The sequence below is a fragment of the Notolabrus celidotus genome, chromosome 14 (genome assembly GCF_009762535.1).
Source record: "Notolabrus celidotus isolate fNotCel1 chromosome 14, fNotCel1.pri, whole genome shotgun sequence".
Taxonomy (NCBI): domain Eukaryota; kingdom Metazoa; phylum Chordata; class Actinopteri; order Labriformes; family Labridae; genus Notolabrus; species Notolabrus celidotus.
The window spans coordinates 16,732,043-16,751,364 of NC_048285.1; the positions used below are offsets into that span (position 1 = coordinate 16,732,043).

At 40.7% G+C, this 19,322-nt stretch overlaps 1 protein-coding gene across 1 annotated transcript in view; it reads left to right on the plus strand.

Annotated features, from left to right (window-relative positions):
- The first annotated feature begins 1,248 nt into the window (after positions 1-1,248).
- Positions 1,249-19,322, plus strand: part of si:dkey-103g5.4 — a 33,834-nt gene continuing 15,760 nt past the window's right edge. The window contains exons 1-23 of the mRNA XM_034700337.1: positions 1,249-1,349; positions 2,653-2,773; positions 2,872-2,949; positions 3,461-3,677; positions 3,761-3,923; positions 4,956-5,144; positions 5,219-5,393; positions 6,590-6,732; positions 7,457-7,627; positions 8,060-8,190; positions 8,286-8,443; positions 9,040-9,267; positions 10,404-10,742; positions 10,829-10,977; positions 12,403-12,652; positions 15,693-15,863; positions 16,000-16,157; positions 16,418-16,558; positions 16,893-17,034; positions 17,321-17,472; positions 17,713-17,838; positions 18,141-18,330; positions 18,685-18,759. Of these exons, the coding sequence (XP_034556228.1) occupies positions 1,320-1,349; positions 2,653-2,773; positions 2,872-2,949; positions 3,461-3,677; positions 3,761-3,923; positions 4,956-5,144; positions 5,219-5,393; positions 6,590-6,732; positions 7,457-7,627; positions 8,060-8,190; positions 8,286-8,443; positions 9,040-9,267; positions 10,404-10,742; positions 10,829-10,977; positions 12,403-12,652; positions 15,693-15,863; positions 16,000-16,157; positions 16,418-16,558; positions 16,893-17,034; positions 17,321-17,472; positions 17,713-17,838; positions 18,141-18,330; positions 18,685-18,759 (3,697 nt within the window). The 5' untranslated portion in view covers positions 1,249-1,319. The remainder of the gene's footprint in view (positions 1,350-2,652; positions 2,774-2,871; positions 2,950-3,460; positions 3,678-3,760; positions 3,924-4,955; positions 5,145-5,218; positions 5,394-6,589; positions 6,733-7,456; positions 7,628-8,059; positions 8,191-8,285; positions 8,444-9,039; positions 9,268-10,403; positions 10,743-10,828; positions 10,978-12,402; positions 12,653-15,692; positions 15,864-15,999; positions 16,158-16,417; positions 16,559-16,892; positions 17,035-17,320; positions 17,473-17,712; positions 17,839-18,140; positions 18,331-18,684; positions 18,760-19,322) is intronic.

Consider the following 19,322-nt stretch of genomic DNA (forward strand, 5'->3'; position numbering starts at 1 on the left):
AAATGAGTCATTAAAAGTCATGACAGGCTCCAAATACAAAGATAACTAAACAGATATGAAAAAAGAGTCGAAAAAAGAACAACGAAGAGAGAGCTGCTGCAACAAGCAGCCACTCGAGCGGCGCTAAGTCACTGACAGTTGACAGTGGAATATTAAGGAGTGAGGAAATTTCACGACTGGACTTGTTGCACAGGTGGCATCCTATCATCCTATCACAGTACCAAGCTGGAATTCACTGAGCCCCTCAGAGTGACCCATTCTTTCACAAATGTTTGTAGAAACAGTCTGCTTGCCTTGGTGCTTGATTTTATACACCTGTGGCCATGGAAGTGATTGGAACACCTGATTTCAATTATTAAGATAGATAGATAGATAGATAGATAGATAGATAGATAGATAGATAGATAGATAGATAGATAGATAGATAGGCTCATATCTGTAAACGAATGAACAAACTTGCACATTAGGTAACAATGTGAACACAGAGTGAACTGTTAGTAGAGTTATACAACATGATGTTTGAACCCAGTTGCCTCTCCTGCAGAACAGCGATGGGAGGTGCCACTGTGTCCTGGGCTACCAGCCTGCCAACAATGGAAATATCTGTCTACACAAACTGTTTGATGTCTGCAGGGATGGGAAGAGTCGCACACAGTATGGAGACTGTCTGGATAAACATCAGTGGTCACTTCACTGTAGAAAGCAGGTTAGAATTATTGAAAAGGTGACAGGCATGTGTTTAATAAGTCGGCACTTCATAGGAACTCATCCTGAAGATCTGTTTGAATAACACAGACAAAACTCTACAATCAAAGGCAGGGCTAATGAGTACAACCCTGGTGTCTTTGCCCTTTCCCCCATGAACCTCACTACAGTTTATCTAGTACAGACTTGTATCAGTCACACTTAATGTTTAACTATGAAGGGCTTCCTTTGACCGTATATTAGATAGGACTTCAGTCTTCTTCCCGTGCTGTGTTTATTTTTGTCTCTGTCCTCCTTTGGTACAAATGACCTTCCACCTAGTTAAACACTCAACCCTAGCATAGTATGAGAATGCAACAGGTTTATAGAGTATTTTTACTTAAATAAACACACTGAGACTTTTTTTTGAAAAGTATATAAAAATGAAACCCATTCTTAGCTTTGTACTGGTTATTTTCCTGCAGGTATGTCAATCTGCAGAGGACCACAGAGGGTATGATGGAGAGCTGGGTCTTTGCATCTGCAGAGAGCCTCCTGTAAGAGCTGCATGTGGAGGCCTATGCAGTACAAGACCAGCTACACAGCTGCAGCTCCGATGCCAGTCTAACAGGGAAATGGAGTTGGTGTTGAGCTATGACAGTCAGGTGAGCAAACGGCAGAGTTGTATAAACCAAATAACACTTACCAAGGTGTATGCAAGCACAAAAGGACACAATAAATAAAGTAAATATATTTAAAACCCACTGTATTTAAGAAGTTACGGCATGTGAGAAGTGTTCTACTAATGATGTTCATACCGCAACAAGTCCTTCTACTCACATGACTGCACAGAGCACTCGTTACTGCCCTCTAACAAGATCCACAAGGGTACTTTTGTACATTTGCACCCATAAGCCTATAGAAGACAGGCAACATGGGTTGGGTTAAAATAATAAATTATTATCTGTATAATACATCTAATCAACCACAAAGGGTTTGCACTGGTTGTGAAACATTTTCCATGTAATATATATGCCAATATATGACCTATAAAGGCAAAACAGACTAGCCAGGGGAATGATGATGCTAAATGCATGTGTATGATTGAGTCCTTATTGTTACAATATTTTCTCCTCTTATGTTAGACAGAGTTTTGAGAATGTTTTCAATACTGGTTTGTTCCTGTAAATGTCCTACGCGACCATAGCATGGGATTCAAACTCTGCTAGGAAACAAGGTTAACACAGGTTATGCACTGGTTTTAATGCTCACGAATTAGAGGTGGATCTACTGCAAAGCCGTTGAGATCTGGCATTTTATGGAAGATATTATACTGTAGATAGAACAAATCTCTGAGCTACCTAGCTAACTTTTTCTCGTTGGGGGAAAACTGCAGAAGGGCCCAAGTGCGCATATTAAAATAAAAAGGTTTTAATAAACAAACAAAACTACTGAAATGTCTAACAAACTAAAACAAAAAAAGTCCAAAATAACACGGGGAACACAAGGAAGACTTACACACAGAACACAAGAAAGACAAAGATCCAACAAAGGACAAGGGAAACAGAGCAACTAAATACACAGAGTAATTAATGCAGGTGTGGAACACAGGACACAGGCGAAACAAATCAGATAAATCAAAAAGGAGGGAAACACACAAGGACAGGAATTAAAACTAAATTGGAGACACAGGGATCACAAACTACAAAATAAAACAGGAAACAAGACTAAACAAAGAAACACAAGAAAATACACAAGGGACTACAACAAAAGACATGGATCACCAAACACAAGGAAGACAAAGGATAACTTATCAAGGAATAAGGACGGGGAGGAATCAAGGCATGAAACACAAGGAAAAAACAAGACTAAACATCAACTCATGACAATCTTGAAGCTCCTGCTAGCTAACCCGACGTTTTTTCCTTTCTCAACTACACCAACAACTGTTACATTGTATGTTTGCAGGTCTCAGCCGTCTCGGGCAGTGTGCTGGAGATGCTATTTAAACAGTGGGATTACCAGGGGACCCTTCAGTGCAACAGCAAACACAACTCTTCACGTCCTGTCTATATTGTTAAGACAACTGGTAAGAGACACAAATCAGTCACAACACACAAAGTCAAGGTCTTTCTAGCCCTTCCACTCTCAGAGTGTTCTGTCTGTCATTCACTTTCTCCTCTGCAGAGGCTGGGTTTCTAGGCCTACTCAGTGGCCTCCCAAAGGAGCTTCAGAAGCTGTTTCCTGTCAATCAAAGCTCAGCTGGTTTGTCATACCAAAACTATCTTTTTGCTCATTAAAATACTAAAATATAATATGCTATAGAATAACTGAATGCAATGTTTGGGATTCAAAATCAAAGCCATTGCAAACCCTCGCTCCAATGGCTAGCAGGGAGTTGCACAACAAATGTAGAAGTCAATCAGATGGCTGGCCTACATGTCACTCTACTTATTACCTAAAGAAAGAAAAATAATAATTTTATAGTCTCAATTGCTTGTATCAAGTCTTCTCAACACAGCATGATATTCATTTTGTGAGTAGAATTGAAAATAAAGATGGGCAAATTCTATGAAATGAAGTCCGCCATGAAGGCAATCTGTCAACCAGGACAGAGTAGGATAGTGTAGGATGACCTGCCAAGCTGGAGGTTTCGTAATAGTAGTTCATGAACTAATGGTTGACCTCACAGTTGATTGATGCACACATTTCTTACACACAATCTAAGAACAAAAGTGAATTCAATGCAGAAAATTCCTGTGCTTCTGTTTTCTAGAAAGTGATTCTGCCATTACCTGGGATTTCAGTGATGATGAAAATATAAGTCATGAAAGAGAAGATAATTTCAGCAGCAGGAAAGGTGACAAGGGAGGAAATGGAGGAGGCATGAGAGAAAGAAGTGTAACTGAAATTCTGACTCCCACTACATGTCTGATTCTGGGTGACGTTTTGCTCTTCACTGTCAACACACATCATTACCCTCTTTATGATCTGTAAGTTTAATGCTTGTTCATCTTCTGTGTATTTTTTTACCCAGATTTGCCTTCTTTCAATTCCTTATCTCCTTGTCTTCCAGTGACAACTTGTACAACACAAACAGTGACTTTGACTGGGGAATGTTCAGAAAGCTCGGAGAAGAGCTGACTCTGTCCTGGACTCCCCCCAGTTTCTTCTCAGTGGTCTTTACCCAGACTGGAGTTTATGTTTTTACACTTAGCAGCCATCCGCACAGACACATGGTAACTACGTTTTGATTGATAAAAGCATTAAAAAAATACTATTTCTTACATACAGTATCTCACAAAAGTGAGTACACCCCTTACATTTCTTCTAAAGCTGATGCACAAGAAACCCACAAACAGTTTGCTAAAGACAGCAGACTAAGGACATGGATTACTGGAACCATGTCTTGTGGTCTGATGAGACCAAGATAAACGAATTGGGTTTAGATGGTGTTAAGCGTGTGTGGTGGCAACCAGGTGAGGAGTACAAAGAAAAGTGTGTCTTGCCTACAGTCAAGCATGGTGGTTGGGAGTGTCATGGTCTGGGGCGGCATGAGTGCTGCCGGCACTGGGGAGCTACAGTTCATTGAGGGAACCATGAATGCCAACATGTACTGTGACATACTGAAGCAGAGCTTGATCCCCTCCCTTCAAAAACTGGGCCACAGGGCAGTATTCCAACATGATAACGACCCCAAACACACCTCCAAGACAGCCACTGCCTTGCTAAAGAAGCTGAGGGTAAAGGTGATGGAGTGGGCAAGCATGTCTCCAGACCTAAACCCGATTGAGCATCTGTGGGGCATCCTCAGACGAAAGGTGGAGGAGTGCAAGGTCTCTAACATCCACTAGCTCTGTGATGTCGTCATGGAGGAGTGGAAGAGGATTCCAGTGGCAACCTGTGAAGCTCTGGTGAACTCCATGCTCAAGAGGGTTAACACAGTGCTGGAAAATAATGGTGGCCACAAAAAATATTGATACTTTGGGCCCAATATGGACATTTTCACTTAGGGGTGTACTCACTTTGTTGCCGGTGGTTTAGACATTAATGACTGTGTGTTGAGTTATTTTGAGGGGACAGTAATTTTACACTGTTATACAAGCTGTACACTGACTACTTTACATTGTAACAAAGTGTAATTTCTTCAGTGTTGTCCCATGAAAACAATTCAATATGTGCAGAAATTTGAGGGGTGTATTCACTTTAGTGAGATACTGTAAATGTATTGAACCAGTATTAGACTTACACTTTTTTTTTTTCCTACTCAGTATGTGCGGGTGATGCCAGCAGGGGGCCAGTGCTATGAGCCAGGCACCTTCTTCGCCACGCTCCCCCGTCATGTGACCAGGATGGGAATCAGTAGACAACGCAACCTGTTACTCAGGCCAGAATGGCTGGTGACAGGAGGACTGCTTTTTGGAGCTGTTGTCATCCTCTGCATATGTGTTACACTTCTGGTTAGTACACACACAAACTCATACCAGCACATTAAAAATCTATCTAAGAATGAATCAATCCATCCCATGTGTAGATCCTGTTCCAGGAATATGGATGGCCTGAGAAGAAGCCAATCAGAGCACGATATCGCTCATTGCAGTCAGCTTATCACATGGACGACTACTCATCAAAAGGTTCGAGAGTGGTCTCACTCAGGAAGATTCACCGAAACCAACAAGCTAGAATGACACAAGACACCATTCAGCCAGGTGCAAACTTGTACACACACACACACACTCACACACACACAGACACACACACACACACACACACACACACACACACACACACACACACACACACACACACACACACACACACACACACACACACACACACACACACTACCAACTAAGCTTATTCATTTGAAAGCCTAAAGGCCAACTAACCTTTGCCATAAACGTATTCACAGAAACACCCTGCCGACTCTTTGTTGGTCTTTGAAGACGCTGGTTTCTTATTATGTAACACTGACTCTAACCTCTGGGCGTTATTCCCACCCAACCAAATACGACTGAAAAGGCTGCTGTCATCCACCTGATATCACGTGCAGTTACTAACAGTAAAAATGACAACAGTTTAAATGTCATGGGACCCAGGAAATTACCCGGAATTACATAATCCTAGGATAACATTTTAGGAAGGCAGTTGTCACCTTAATAATGCTTAATCTTACCACATGGTGTCATTTGTTTAACTTTTTAATATGGTCACATTTTTTTTTTTAATTTTACACACAAGAACATAACAAATTATGAAAGATGACCATGTATGCTAGGTTCTGTATTAAATGCATAAGAAAAATGGCCAGGGCAGGAATTAAAGAAAAGTAATTTGATGTTGAAACAATATGATTTACGAGTGTATTAAAGCCACTGATGTATCTACATCACACACCAAAAAAACCTGACACCACCACCACCGCCAACACAACCACCACCACCACCAACAACAACAACAACAACATAGTGGCCGTTCCAAAACATGGATATAGACTGGCAAATGGCCATATTCACACTAGGCCATTATGAGTAGACTTTATGTCACAGGTGACAGGCTCATAACCAGCCACTAACTAAATAGCTCCTTAGGCAAGAAGGTGATAGTAGTTAGTGTATGGTGGTTTTACACCATACAGTAGGAAAGGCTTGAATTTTTAGTCACATGATGTTAGCTCATAACAAATCTCTAGCTTAATACTCACTTCTGCTAATGTGACTAAAGCTAACTTAATCTTGTTTCTGTGAATGCTAACTTAGCTGTAGTCTAAATGTTGCAAAAAAAAACGATTGTCAGGTGCCCTGTATTTATACAACTTACGACCTGGAAGTCGTACAGTACAGCAGGTTACAGACTTATAATGTGACTGATCTCTCCATCTGCCTCTATGTTACTCTCCTGATAGCAGTGTCTGCCGACACCATGGAAGAGTTCTGGGATTATGAACATCAGGTGGATCTGGAGGCATTCAGCAGCAACGTATTCTACAGCCTCCTTCTCAAACAGAGTCTGTCTGTCACCACACGGCTGGGACAGCTCACCACTGAGGTCCTTGATTCTAATTTAAATGCAGTTTTAATGTTTTAATATAAAATAAGCAAATACTATATGAAAATATTTGTCCCCCTTATCCAACACACAAACTACGATTTAGGAATTATTCTTACCCGGCTTTCTTACTGATCTTCCAGCTGAGTAAGATGCTTTTCCAGTGTTAATTTCGTTAGTCAAATTATGACGATAAATGTTCGTCAAGACGAAAACTTTAGTGGCGGACCGCCAGACAAGAAGGATCCAAGTTTTCCCCTGCTGTGCGTCTTTTAAGACTTTAAAGAAAAAAGTGATGCATTCCTGTGACAGAGTTATTATTTGAGGGACACAGTGTTAGCTTGGTAACCTACCTGCAGCAGATGTGCTTTATAAACCAGCTCTCCCACCTTCATGCATCTGTTTCATCTTTGATGAGGATTTTTACCCCCGGTTTGCTTTAGTGTCAAAGACACAACTGTTTCTCTTGCATCCTTTCTGTTTGTCCTAGTGAGTCTCTGACAACAGCATAGGAAGAGAGAGTTTGTTGTTATAGCCCTTAGGACAGCTCAGGTGACAACAATGTAAGAAGAAAAAAGCAAATCTTGCACCCCACAAACTTGCCTTCACTAGTAGTAGTTGTATTCTAACTGGCTCAGTTTGGGTGGAGTAAGGTGTGTGGTCTGATTTCTACTACTTTGATTAAGATTCTGTGACATATATGTAAGTGTCTGTGTGTGTCCAGGTGAAGGAGCTACACCATGGAGTGCTTGGGAAACTGCAGCTGCTCCACCCATGCCTGATGGAGAGGACGGGAGAGGGATATGACGGCGTCAGGAGGGAGATGGAGAGGGAGGTGGTGCGACGAAAGGCTCTGGCCTCGCAGCTGGCAACACTGCTTGATAGTCAGCAGCAGGTTGACATTATGTTACATCTCATCTTTACATCACCATTATTCCTTTGTAGAAATCAGGAATAATCCTTCAATTTGTTTGATTAACAGCTTTTAAAGAGACTACAATCTCTCTTTGGCTGTGACTAGCTGTATGTTTTATTGGCTAATAATTTGTGATATTATTTGATCGATCGTTTTGGAAAAGGTGAAAAAAGACAATAAATAAAAAAGATTTAAAAGAAGACAACAAACACTCAAAAACATATAAATAAGAAAATGGGTTTTGTGTTTTATGATTCTCAGTTTCAAATGTGATTGAAAAACTAATAATAATAATAATAAAATCAGAATATATATTATGTTGATTAGTCTAGTTGTTTTTTATGCTCTTGATCTTTCTGTTATTTAGCAAATATTGCCCATTACATTGGGTCTGTTTTGTTTATTCCACAGGTTTTGAGGCGGGAGCAGCAGGCCCAGCAGAGGGTCTACAGTGTGTTCACAACTCAGCTTAGAGAGTGCACCAGACTACTGGCCAAGGTTCATAACAACAAGCAGCCACCGTGTGGATTACACCAACAAAAGTAAAGCTTGCATATCTCCTTTGAAAGTGTCACAAATAACAAAAAGATCTAAGTAGATCTCCCTTCATTTACAATCCATTGTTTCCCATCTTCAGTTTGTTCCAGAGGCTGACATCCCTGGTAGATGAGATGGGAGAGCTAACATCAGCAGAGTGTCAGCGTCAGGGTGCCTGGGGGCTGTTGGGTGAGGGTACAGGGGCAAAGCTGCTCTGTCCTGACACTGGAACTGTTCTGACCAAAAACCATATATTTGGTAAGTCCAACACTCTAGATTATTACTTATAGTAAAATTCCCTCTCAAGACTATGTGTCTGAATCTTAGAGAAACAGCACCATCTACTGCTTTAAATATGCCCTTGATATAGTTTTAGTAAGGATAAAAAAAATCTAGAACATGATTTAAATTAAGATTTGTTAAATACTTAAAGGAAACTTTCTATTCTGGATACATTCAGATACATTCAGATACAATAACTTTTTCAAAATAACCATACACCAGGTCCTTAAATTCATTTCTGTTTGTGTGCATTTCCACAGTCTGAACTTTATTTCTGCAAGAGCTAGACAAAAATAATTGGAAATCCACAGCAAATGACAACTTAGATTGAGGTCAGTTGCACATTTTCAGTGTGTTAGTGTCTCATAAAATGGAATGAAGGCCATTAAAGTAAAGATAGTATTCTATGGTAGAGTTAAGAAACACCATTTTAAACTAAGCCTATACTTTTAGACCTCTCCAATGCCCACCATAAAAAGCTGTCCACAGGGAATTTGACTGCACACGTTAGAGTTGGAAAAATCATATTGTGATGATCCCTCTTATCCCCCTCTGCCTCTTCCTCAATCCAGGTAGTGATGGGTCTCTCCGTGCCTGTCAAGCTCTTCATTGTGATTCAGTCACCGGCCTCATAAGGCCGAACGCTCATAGCCACATGCTGTTGAACAGCAGCCACACCATGGCAGTGCCACCTGATTTCTTTCTCCACCAACAGACTGGAAGGGTCATGCCGATAGATGGCAACGTTGGATATGATCCAGCAAGCTCTACTTTAGTGCTTACAACTGACTCATGTACAGGTAACATGAAGGGTGCTGGAGGGGTTTGAGGGTTGACTGACCACAATTTTGGCTGAGGATAAGGTATTCAGTCATGGATACCAAATTACAACAGTCACACTAGCATGACAAATTTCCCTATCAGTAAGAGAGTTCTTCCTTTTCTTTTGAGTCACCATAAAATACATATAGTTATTCATGTAAATACAGCAACACCTTTTAAATGCACACTTTAAAGTGCACTTTTACAATGTTAACATTAACCTCTTGTGGCTTTTTTTTGCATTCATTGAACACAGAACAGCAAAATGTCCCACAACCTAACTTTAATATGTATTTTTTTGTGCATTTGGATTTGAACACTTTGAAGTGCGCACTTTTAAATCATACTTCAAATTGCACACCTTCAAGTGCACTCACAGAGCACAGCTGTATGTGCACATAGAAGTCAATACTTTAAAGTTTCTGAGAGAACACATTCAAGTATATACTTATAAGTGTGCTTAAAAGGGCATAGTTGGATGTAAACTTGGAATGTCACACTCAAAGATGAATACTTTAAGGAGACACTTTTTAAAAGAACACAGGTTCAAGTGAATACTCAAAGGTGAATACCTTTAAGTGCACTAGAAAATCTTCCTTTTAGAGAGCACAGGCTTCAGTGTGTACTAAGTATGGGTTAATGTATGGTTAGCAGGTGGTTAGGGTAAATACAATTCTGACAGGGTTAGACAAGAACTAGATGCAAAGCAGATTTGGCAAAAAGATTGAAAACAGAAAATGGCACCAGCTGGTGGTCAAATGTAAAAATCTAAATTGTAGTTCCCTTGGTGTTGTTCATGTCAATGTGTAAACTTTTTTTTATGCTGTTGTAATTACGGCATAAAAAATGTGCTTTTGCTCTAATTTCAAAGGGGCCATTTTTGTCCTAAGGCCATGAGCATGAGTAAATTGTGCACACTAGATAACAATAGACCTATCATGTCATATGTGCGTCTTGTAAATAGGTTTGAAAGGAATGAAAAAAAAAAACAATAATGGAAAATTGAGAATGAGCAAAAATAGGCTAAGGCTTATAGAGAGTTGTAGTATAAGTGTAAAGTTTCCAGTGGTGAACACTATTTTGAAGGACTAACCTAGGCTATTGTCACACTCAGGAGACATAGGACAGTGGGACAGTCCCCTCCTTCCTTTCATTCCTTACCCAACCTCCCGACACTCAGACCAGCCTCTGCCCAGTGTTCGGCTCCGAGGACTCAGACCAGGCCAGAGACTACAGCTGGGCGCTTCCATGGCAGACCCAGACACAGGAGTCCCAGTACCAATTCTGGCTGTAACCATCCATCCCCAGTCTGGACTCGTCTACCCACTGGGAGGGGTGTATGTCTGTCCACTCACCCGCCTGAAGCAACCCATACAGATTGGCTGTCCCATGCTGGACTCCAGGACGGGAAATCTTATGCTCACTGTTGGAGTTAGTCTAGACACGGTAACAGGTTGGTGCTACCGGGGATTCTTTTGCACAACTGATGTGCAGGTTATTAAACTGTGAGAGTGTTCATTTTGTTCTGCATGTTTTCAGGAGCTGTGCTGCCAGTAGGGGGAGTTCTGTTGGGCGATTTTTTCATCGAACCACTGAGTGGGCGAATTGCAAGGGTAGGAGGGGCCAGCATACGAGCCGGGATGCCTATACCTAATGCAGGAGGGTACCAAGCACTTCTAGACAGCAAGGTGCTTGATTCTAAATCATAACGTGCATAAATATAATTATAAAATAGATCTAGGTTGTTGTTTTTCAAACATAAAGAAATCATAAAGTGTGAAGAATCTGTAAAGTCAGCTATGTTGTGTGTGGGTGATTGAAATGTGCACCATGGGTGTTTTCCTTTAAAAAAGACACCAAAATCAAAGGCATAGGTGTGTGGTTGAAGGGGGTCTGATGAGGTCTCTTGAATAATGGCTGCTGCTCTGACTCTAAACATGAGACATACTGAGCCCATAGTGTGTCTCATCCCACTCACTGATAAGCCAGCTCACAGGTCTACAGAGCTGGATAAAGATAGACAATCAACAGTAGATTGTAGCAAGGAGAATCAAGTATTGATGCTTTCACATGCAGAAGTAAGAAGCATGGGCTCGGAAATGGACTTCAAGTATCAAAGGAAAAAAAAAAGCCCTTTTAGAACTGCATACTGGAAATTATTAACATCACTAATTCCAGTGTTAGTTTGATGGAGAAAGTCTACCTTATCTGAATCTTCTTTGTTAGGCAAGGCAAGGCAAGACAAGGCAGCTTTATTTGCATAGCACATTTCATACACGAGGGCAACTCAATGTGCTTTACATTAAAACATTAAAAGCATTGGAAACATTCAGACAGGCATAAAAGAACATAATTCAAATGACAAATATAATAAAACAGAAAAGAAAAGGAATATTAGAGTTGGAGCAGACCTACATCTTTCAGGGAGTTTGTTCCAGATATGTGGTGCATAATGACTAAACGCTGCTTCACCATGTTTCGTTCTGACTCTAGGGACTGAAAGCAGACCAGTACCTGATGACCTCAGAGGTCGAGGTGGTTCATAAAGTAGTAGCAGATCAGCAATGTATTTTGGGCCTAAACCATTCAATGCTTTATAAACCATCAGCAGGATTTTAAAGTCTATTCTCTAACAGACAGGAAGCCAGTGTAGGGATCTAAGAACTGGAGTGATGTGGTCTACTTTTTTGGTTTTGTTGTTAGCTTGTGAACTTTCATCCATGTATGTATAGATTTATCCTGATGGTACCAAAACCATGTTTACACGTTGCTACTGGATGCCTTTTGGCAGTAATGTTCGTCTTTTGTCTGTCATGTGAAACATAATTTTGATTATTCCTCTCATGTTGAATTAGTATTTTCTCATATGCAGAGGTGGATAAACCAAGGAGTTTTATAAAATGTTATCCTATCTATCTTGATTGAAAACGGCTTTGTTAAAATAATAAAAAGAATAAAAATAAAGAGCTGCCAGAAAAGTAAATGCTAGAGTAAATGCTAAAAAAAAGAAATCCACAACCCCTCTGAAATAACAAGAACAAAGTTTTACGACTCTGCTACTTCACTCTTCTGTATGAGACAGATTTGACCTATAAAATACTTTCCTCATGTAGATCCTGGCATCTATGTTCAAAGTGTTGGCTCTCCTGAAGCCAGTAACTGAAGAGTGGGGATCAGACCCCACGTTGCAGCAGTATCAGAGCATTGAGAGAGGGAGTAGTCGACCAGATCACCTTCTCGCTGCAACTAAGGAGCTCCAGCAGGCCTGGAAAAAGAGCCTGCACTGTCAACTGCAGCTGCTGACCAGGTTAGAAATCCTACAAGACTGGGCCATGGGTTTCCAGCAAGATGGAGGGGCTCTAGGTGAGAGAATTACACTTTTCAATTCATCTTTCTTTTGCACACAGTGCTGATGAGTTCCTTCCCGACTCTTACTTTGTTTTGGGAAAAGCTCTTCTTTTTCTGGCATATATCTGTCCTTCACTTTCTTTAATCTTTTTCCATTTTTTTGTGAAGAATGAAGATGCTCTCTTAAAATAAGATATCACTGTTTTTCTTGGCTTTCAAATTTAATTGCCTCTAGACCATAAATCTGCTTATTGGGGTGCCGTTGACTTAGCGGTTTAAGCATGCGCCCCATATACAGAGGCTATAGTCTTTGTTGCAGCGGTTGCAGGTTCGACTCCGGGCCTCTACCATCTGCTCAATGCCTCCTACACTCTCTCCTCCACATTTCCTGTCTCTCTCCATCTTTCCTATCCAATTAAGGCAAAAATGCCCCAAAACACAACTTAAAAAGCTATGTAATAATCTGCTAATCTGTTTCATCTTTGCACGTCATATTGTGGCATACAAAAAGAAGCCCCTGCTTAAGTATTTTGCTACTTTTGAAGGTGAATATTAAAAAATACACTGTGTTTCTGATGACTTTTGCTCCTCAAGTTTTGTTCAGAAGTGCCCTCTACTGAAAACAACAGAGGAGTTGATGGCATCGTGTGTGTGTGTATTTGTGTGTCTCTTGCTCTCTCTATAGTATATAGTGTAAATATAAACCATGGGACTTGCTTGTTCCGCATTATAACAGCACATATTCGTATTCTATGACGAAGGAAACACAAAGGGGGCGGCTGTGGCTGTGATCAGTTGTCTATCAATCAGAAGGTTGGCGGTTCGATCCCAGCTCTGGCAGTCACATGCCGAAAGTGTTCTTGAGCAAGACACTGAACCCCAAATTGCTCCCGCTGTTGTTTAGCGGTGTATGAATATGTATGAATGATATTAGCTAATACTGATGGTCCCTCACTAAATAGCAGCCTCTTCCATCAGTGAGTGAATAGGTGAATGTGGCAAGTAATATAAAAGCGCTTTGAGTGAAAGACTAGAAAGGCGCTATATAAGTACAAGTCCATTTATCATTTACAAAACTGTTAAAGCCTCAATATCTCTGACATAAATGATGATGAAGCCAATAAAGGCTCAGGTAACCCAAATAGGGATGGGTACCTTTCACATTTGAACCGATACGGTACCGATACCCGGTACCTGGGAACAGTACCAATTTTCGGTACTTTTGTGTGTTTATGTGGTAATAAATCTTAATTTGTTAAATAATAAAATCTCATTTTTTTTAAAATTTAACATATTTATTTCATTAAACATGAAATGAACAGAAACAGGATTATATAGGTGATTAGATATATTAGCTGACACTTGCTCGTGGCGTCTAATTGCTCTTTCAGGAGTTTATCAATTAACACACGTGAATGCCTGCGGATGGGGAAAGGTCAGTTCTCCGTCTCTTTATAATAACAAGACACACAACTTACTTGTTGGGCATTCACGCACACAGGAACGGTTAAAAACAGGGCAGGTAGTCGGAGTGAGACAGACCGTCTCAATTTATTAATCCTTCTGCAGTTCTGCCTCGCGGTGAGTGCGTGCGCCCGTCAGCTGCAGGCTCCGTTTGGCGTGCTCTCGCGCAGGTGCAGAGAGCAGAGAGCAGAGACGTCCATCCGGTCAGTCTCAAACTTTATTACATGGCAAAAGTATGGAAAATCGTCTACGCTTCCACTCCCTCACAGTCACAAGGATGCGTTTAGGTACCGGAACATGGTACCGTTTGTTTTTCCGTGAATCGGTACTCGGTAGTACCGACGGAATTCGGTCGGTACCTATAAAAGTACCGAATTCGGTACCCATCCCTAAACCTAAATCAACAAAAACTTTCTAACTAAGATTATTTATACTTATTATGTACATGCTATTAGGCTATATGAAATATTAGAACTTAACTTTATTCCATTGTTGAAATATTATCAGTTAAGTTTTTGATAATGTGCTGACACTGTGTTAAAGTGGGCAGGGTTACTTGGATATTTATGACCAAAATAGATATCTAACCAATCAAAAAGAAAACTCTAAGTCACGCCAACACATGTTCAAAAAAAGTACTCTGCTCCAGCTCAGTCCATCTTGTAACGTCTGAGTGAACTCTCTGCGTCACCTTTGCTGTTAGCTTGTTTGCTAATCACGTGCTGCCTGCAATCTATCTGTATAGCTAGCTGTATATCTACCTGCTCTTTACGCCACTGTGCTTGTGTGGGCTGTCCTGGTCTGCACACACACCAGTGAAGATGGCAGCTTGTCATTCTTCAACTGTCATTCTTTAGGTTCTGAACTGGAAAATAAGCTGTTTTTGAACAGTGTTTTTTCATACTTATGGATGTTTATTTTCAGTCACATATTTGGTGATGCTTAATGACATATTACAAATGATATTCTATATGAATTTTAAATATTCCAAGTTAGGTTCCCAGAGGCTTTAAACCATTCTACTCAGATCTGCAATGATGTTTTAAAGATCTGCTTCATCTCATAACCTGACAAGTTCAATACTAGTCTCACTGCAATCAAATTGTGGCAAATGCTAAAGATATGGCCCACATACTCGTAGTCATGTCCGTTTTATGTTGTGTGACTCCCTAGCTCATCATTGATCTAATTATGTAGGTACTTACTATTGACTCTATAATAATAATCAGTTTTTAACCATCCCTTAATGTAAGGCATCATGCGTCCTGTATTTTGCTCTCAATGCAATTCCACTGTGGCTGATGTGTGCTCTGCTTGCTCATGTGCTTATTTTGTTTGATATGATTTACCTGAAGGGCAGTGCAGCCACAATCTTCTGTTTGTTTTGGCATTTGTTCAGAGCCTTACACAATCATGGTTAGTGAATGCAAAAAACTGTCAGCCACTTCTACACTGTGCCTTTTGAAGGCTTATCTAACTTGCTAATACTATTTTGAACCCAAATACTTGCAGGAATACTGGACCAAATATATTTTTGAACACTTCTCCTTCTAATCTAAACTTCTTACTCCTCCTTTGCTGCTTCATTTAGGAGAGATGCCTCTAACCGGCTCAGATATTTGTGTGCCTGCTCTGCTGGGGATGGAGTACCCTGACCCAGTGGGATCTGGTCTTAGTGTGCCTGTGCTTGGCTGTCAGAGTGACCATGTTTCTGGGGTTATGGTGCTATTAGCAGGAACCATGGAGGACCCAGATGGAAAAGGTGCACGAAAATAACAAGTTGTTGTACAGATTAATGTTCACATTTTTCCTAATCTACTCATAAATTGTAATAAACAGAATGGGAAATTTAATTCTAATTTCTCAATTCAAATCTTATTATTTGCTCCATTCTGTAGGTCTTGTTGCCATCCGTTATGCATCTCAGACTGTTGATCCAGTGACAGGGCTGTTGGCCCCAGTGGTTGGAGCCAGGCTGGATACATCCAGAAAAAATATTGTTCCTGTCACAGCTTCCTACTGGCAAATTATTCGAGATCAAACTGACAGTGTACAGGTGGTGAAGTCTTTGAAAACCATAACAAAACACAATACATCTTTATATCACCTGTGAGGGCAAATGTTATTCAGCTCTCTTTCTTGTTCCTTTTCCGTGGTCAAATTAAGTCAACAGGATGGGAGTTAAACTCCATCATAACACAATTCCTGTTTTCCTGTTTAACTTCCAGCTTTCCATGATACCACTTCTTCAATTCATCAACTAAGAATATACTGAATCTGATGATCTGACTTCTGTTTGCTGCTGTTTTGTACCAGGTAGAGGCTCTGCAGAGAGAGGTGTGTACACGAAACACTTACTGGCAGCAGCAGAGGCAGCGGGAGGAAGATGTCCTATCTGATCTAGACTCAACTCTTTATCAGTGTCTCTTTAAAGCCACAGAGACAAACTCTTACCAGGTCAGCAGGAGTTTTGGTTGTAAATCTATTATACAGCTTGGCCCTAGAGTTTTGAATGAAGAATTCAAAAGGGACTGAGCCTTTTGATCATTTTGAAATGAGTAAGGAAGTGAAACAATGTTGGAAGCTACCACATTAAAAACAAATTCTGCTGAAACTTTTCATGTGCTGGTAAAACTGAAAGAAAGGAAGTTGTGGTTCTATTTTTGAGGGCAACTTGCAAAGTGGCACTTTATATGTGTGTTGTATGTGTGTTCACTTTACTTTTGTGCCTTAAATTGAAAAGACCGCCACTTTTTCCATTTTCCAAATGTAAGTGTATGCTCCGCTACAGGTGCAGTGGCCAGGGAGGCAGCTGAGGGAAGCAGCTGTGGAGCTGCAGGATTCAGCACAGACTGAGACCCTGAGAAGAGCAGCTCAGTGCTCCCACTTGGCTCTGATCTTGCCTTCAAATGTATTACACATCCTCACACTGGGTAAAATTGACTGGCAAGCTGGCAGAATGAAAAGCGTGAAGAAAATTACACTCATTACCCGCATTGTAGTTCTTTTCACCGCTCTCCAGAAAAGAGACGCATCCTGCCAGTGTCTCCTATCACACACTCCCAGTTGCATAGTAATTTGCATTATTTCAATATTTTATTTGGGTTGGCAGCATGTCTTTGTTTGTGTGTGTGTGTGTGTGTGTGTGTGTGTGTGTGTCTGTCTGTCTGTCTGTCTGTCTGTCTGTCTGTCTGTCTGTCTGTCTGTCTGTGTTTTTAGGTGATGAAGAGGAATTGGATCAGCAGTGTGTTTTGCACTCAGAGCTCATATCAGGCCTGGAGAAGGTGGATGTGTGTATGGAGCAGCTGTTGCAAGACCAAGAAAAATGGGCAACACATAGACAAGACCAGACTTCAACTCCCCATACTATGGTCTGAATAGTGGCTTTATAGTCTATTTTTTTGTTCATATACCTGACAATGTTTTTTGTATTGCTCACGCTCCTCTGAGAGCAACATGTACTAGACTCATAATGCTATAGGGAGCTTTGAAAGATTCATTAATTACACTTTAATGGGAGCTGTGAGGTGCAATTTCCCACACTTTTGTTTTCATGTAAATAAGAACTTAATACTTTTTCTTGCAAATGCCTGTCTTTATCCATCCTCCAGGACAGAGACATGAGACAGAAAGAATTGTGGGAGCACTTTAGCTCCCTGCAGGCAGAGATGGAGGCTGCTGTTAACGAGCTACACTGTGCCAGACACCTTTATCAGCTCCGTGCTGACACTGCTCAGGTCAAACCACACACACACGCACGCACACTCTCACACACACACACACACACACACACACACACACACACACACACACACACACACACACACACACACGCACACACACACACACAATAAAAATGAAAATTCTAAAAGCGAACCAAGTTGAACTATTTTTAATCATAATTTTTTAGAACTCTGAATGTAAACATTGTGTTCAACATACTCATTACAACGCATGGTGGATAATTGCATGATTACAGTCATTAAGAAGGTGAAAAATGCTATTTTTCTTAGCTACATATTTCTCCTGGTTTCTTTAGGCAATGGTGTGTGGGAACTTTTGGTACAGAGAGTATGGTCTGGTCCAGTGCAGTGTGCACACAGACCCTGTGAAGCTCAAGAGTTTGCTCCAGCAGAAGGCTCTGCCTCTGCTGCAAAGACTGATCCAGCTCCTGGAGGACAAACAGCCTGCCAGCTTCTCCCCCAACACTTGTAATCAGTTTGTCTCTGGTTAGTAGCAGATAGGGGTAATACGTCTATGACAGAGGGCGCTAAAACATGGTAGAAGATTAGCATTGTTCAGATTAAGCACAACTCCTCATTGAACCCTGACTTTTTGCTTTTTGTTTTTTTTGCTATTGCTACACTGAGTTTCTGCTTCTTTCTGGGCCACTTCAGTTAGAGATTTCTGCACTGCAGCCCTCAAATTACAGTATTTACACTATAGTAATTAGCAAATTCCTCATACATTCTGATGTTGTGTTTAAGGTTCAAATATGCTGGTCACTTCTAGAAGACATCAAACAAAATGAAATAATGCCTTTGCTAAAGACTGTCTCAGTCGTCTGCTCTAATTTGTTTCAGATTTATCACCAAAGCAGGCCTATGTGTTGGAGACAGCCTCTCGCGTGTGGACAGCTTCTGCGCCTGTGGTGAAAGGTATGGGTTTTTCAAGCCACTTAAGCCTTGGTTACATGTGTGAGTATATGAGAATGGTATTTAGGAGCTGACAAAGAACGTTCATTGTAAAAATGCTAGATATCTCTGGGTACTTTTTTTTTTGATAATTAGAAATCGCTAGATTTTTGTTTCCCTTTAAAGTATCTAGTGAGGATCACATCAACTTTTATAATGTTGAATAATTATAATACCAAATCATAATAAAAGTAACTCAGATACAAAACAAAACAAGTCTACTCTCAGGTCATACTCTGAGAGAGAGAGGGACAAAGGCAGAGGGACAGATAATAGGACATCAAGATTAGATATGATGCCGCCTGACCATTGAGAGCTTAGAACATGAGAAGAGCTACTACTGAAAATAAAAGTTTTGGCAAGACATGGTTTGTATGTACACAAACTTGCAGTGGCACTGGCAAGTTTTACACATACACTGTATAATTAATGGACGTGACGTCACTCATCTGTTCCTGAGCGCTGTTTTGAAACCAATCGTCAGCGGGTGCCATATTGGAAATGCTTCAACACAACCAAACTTCGTC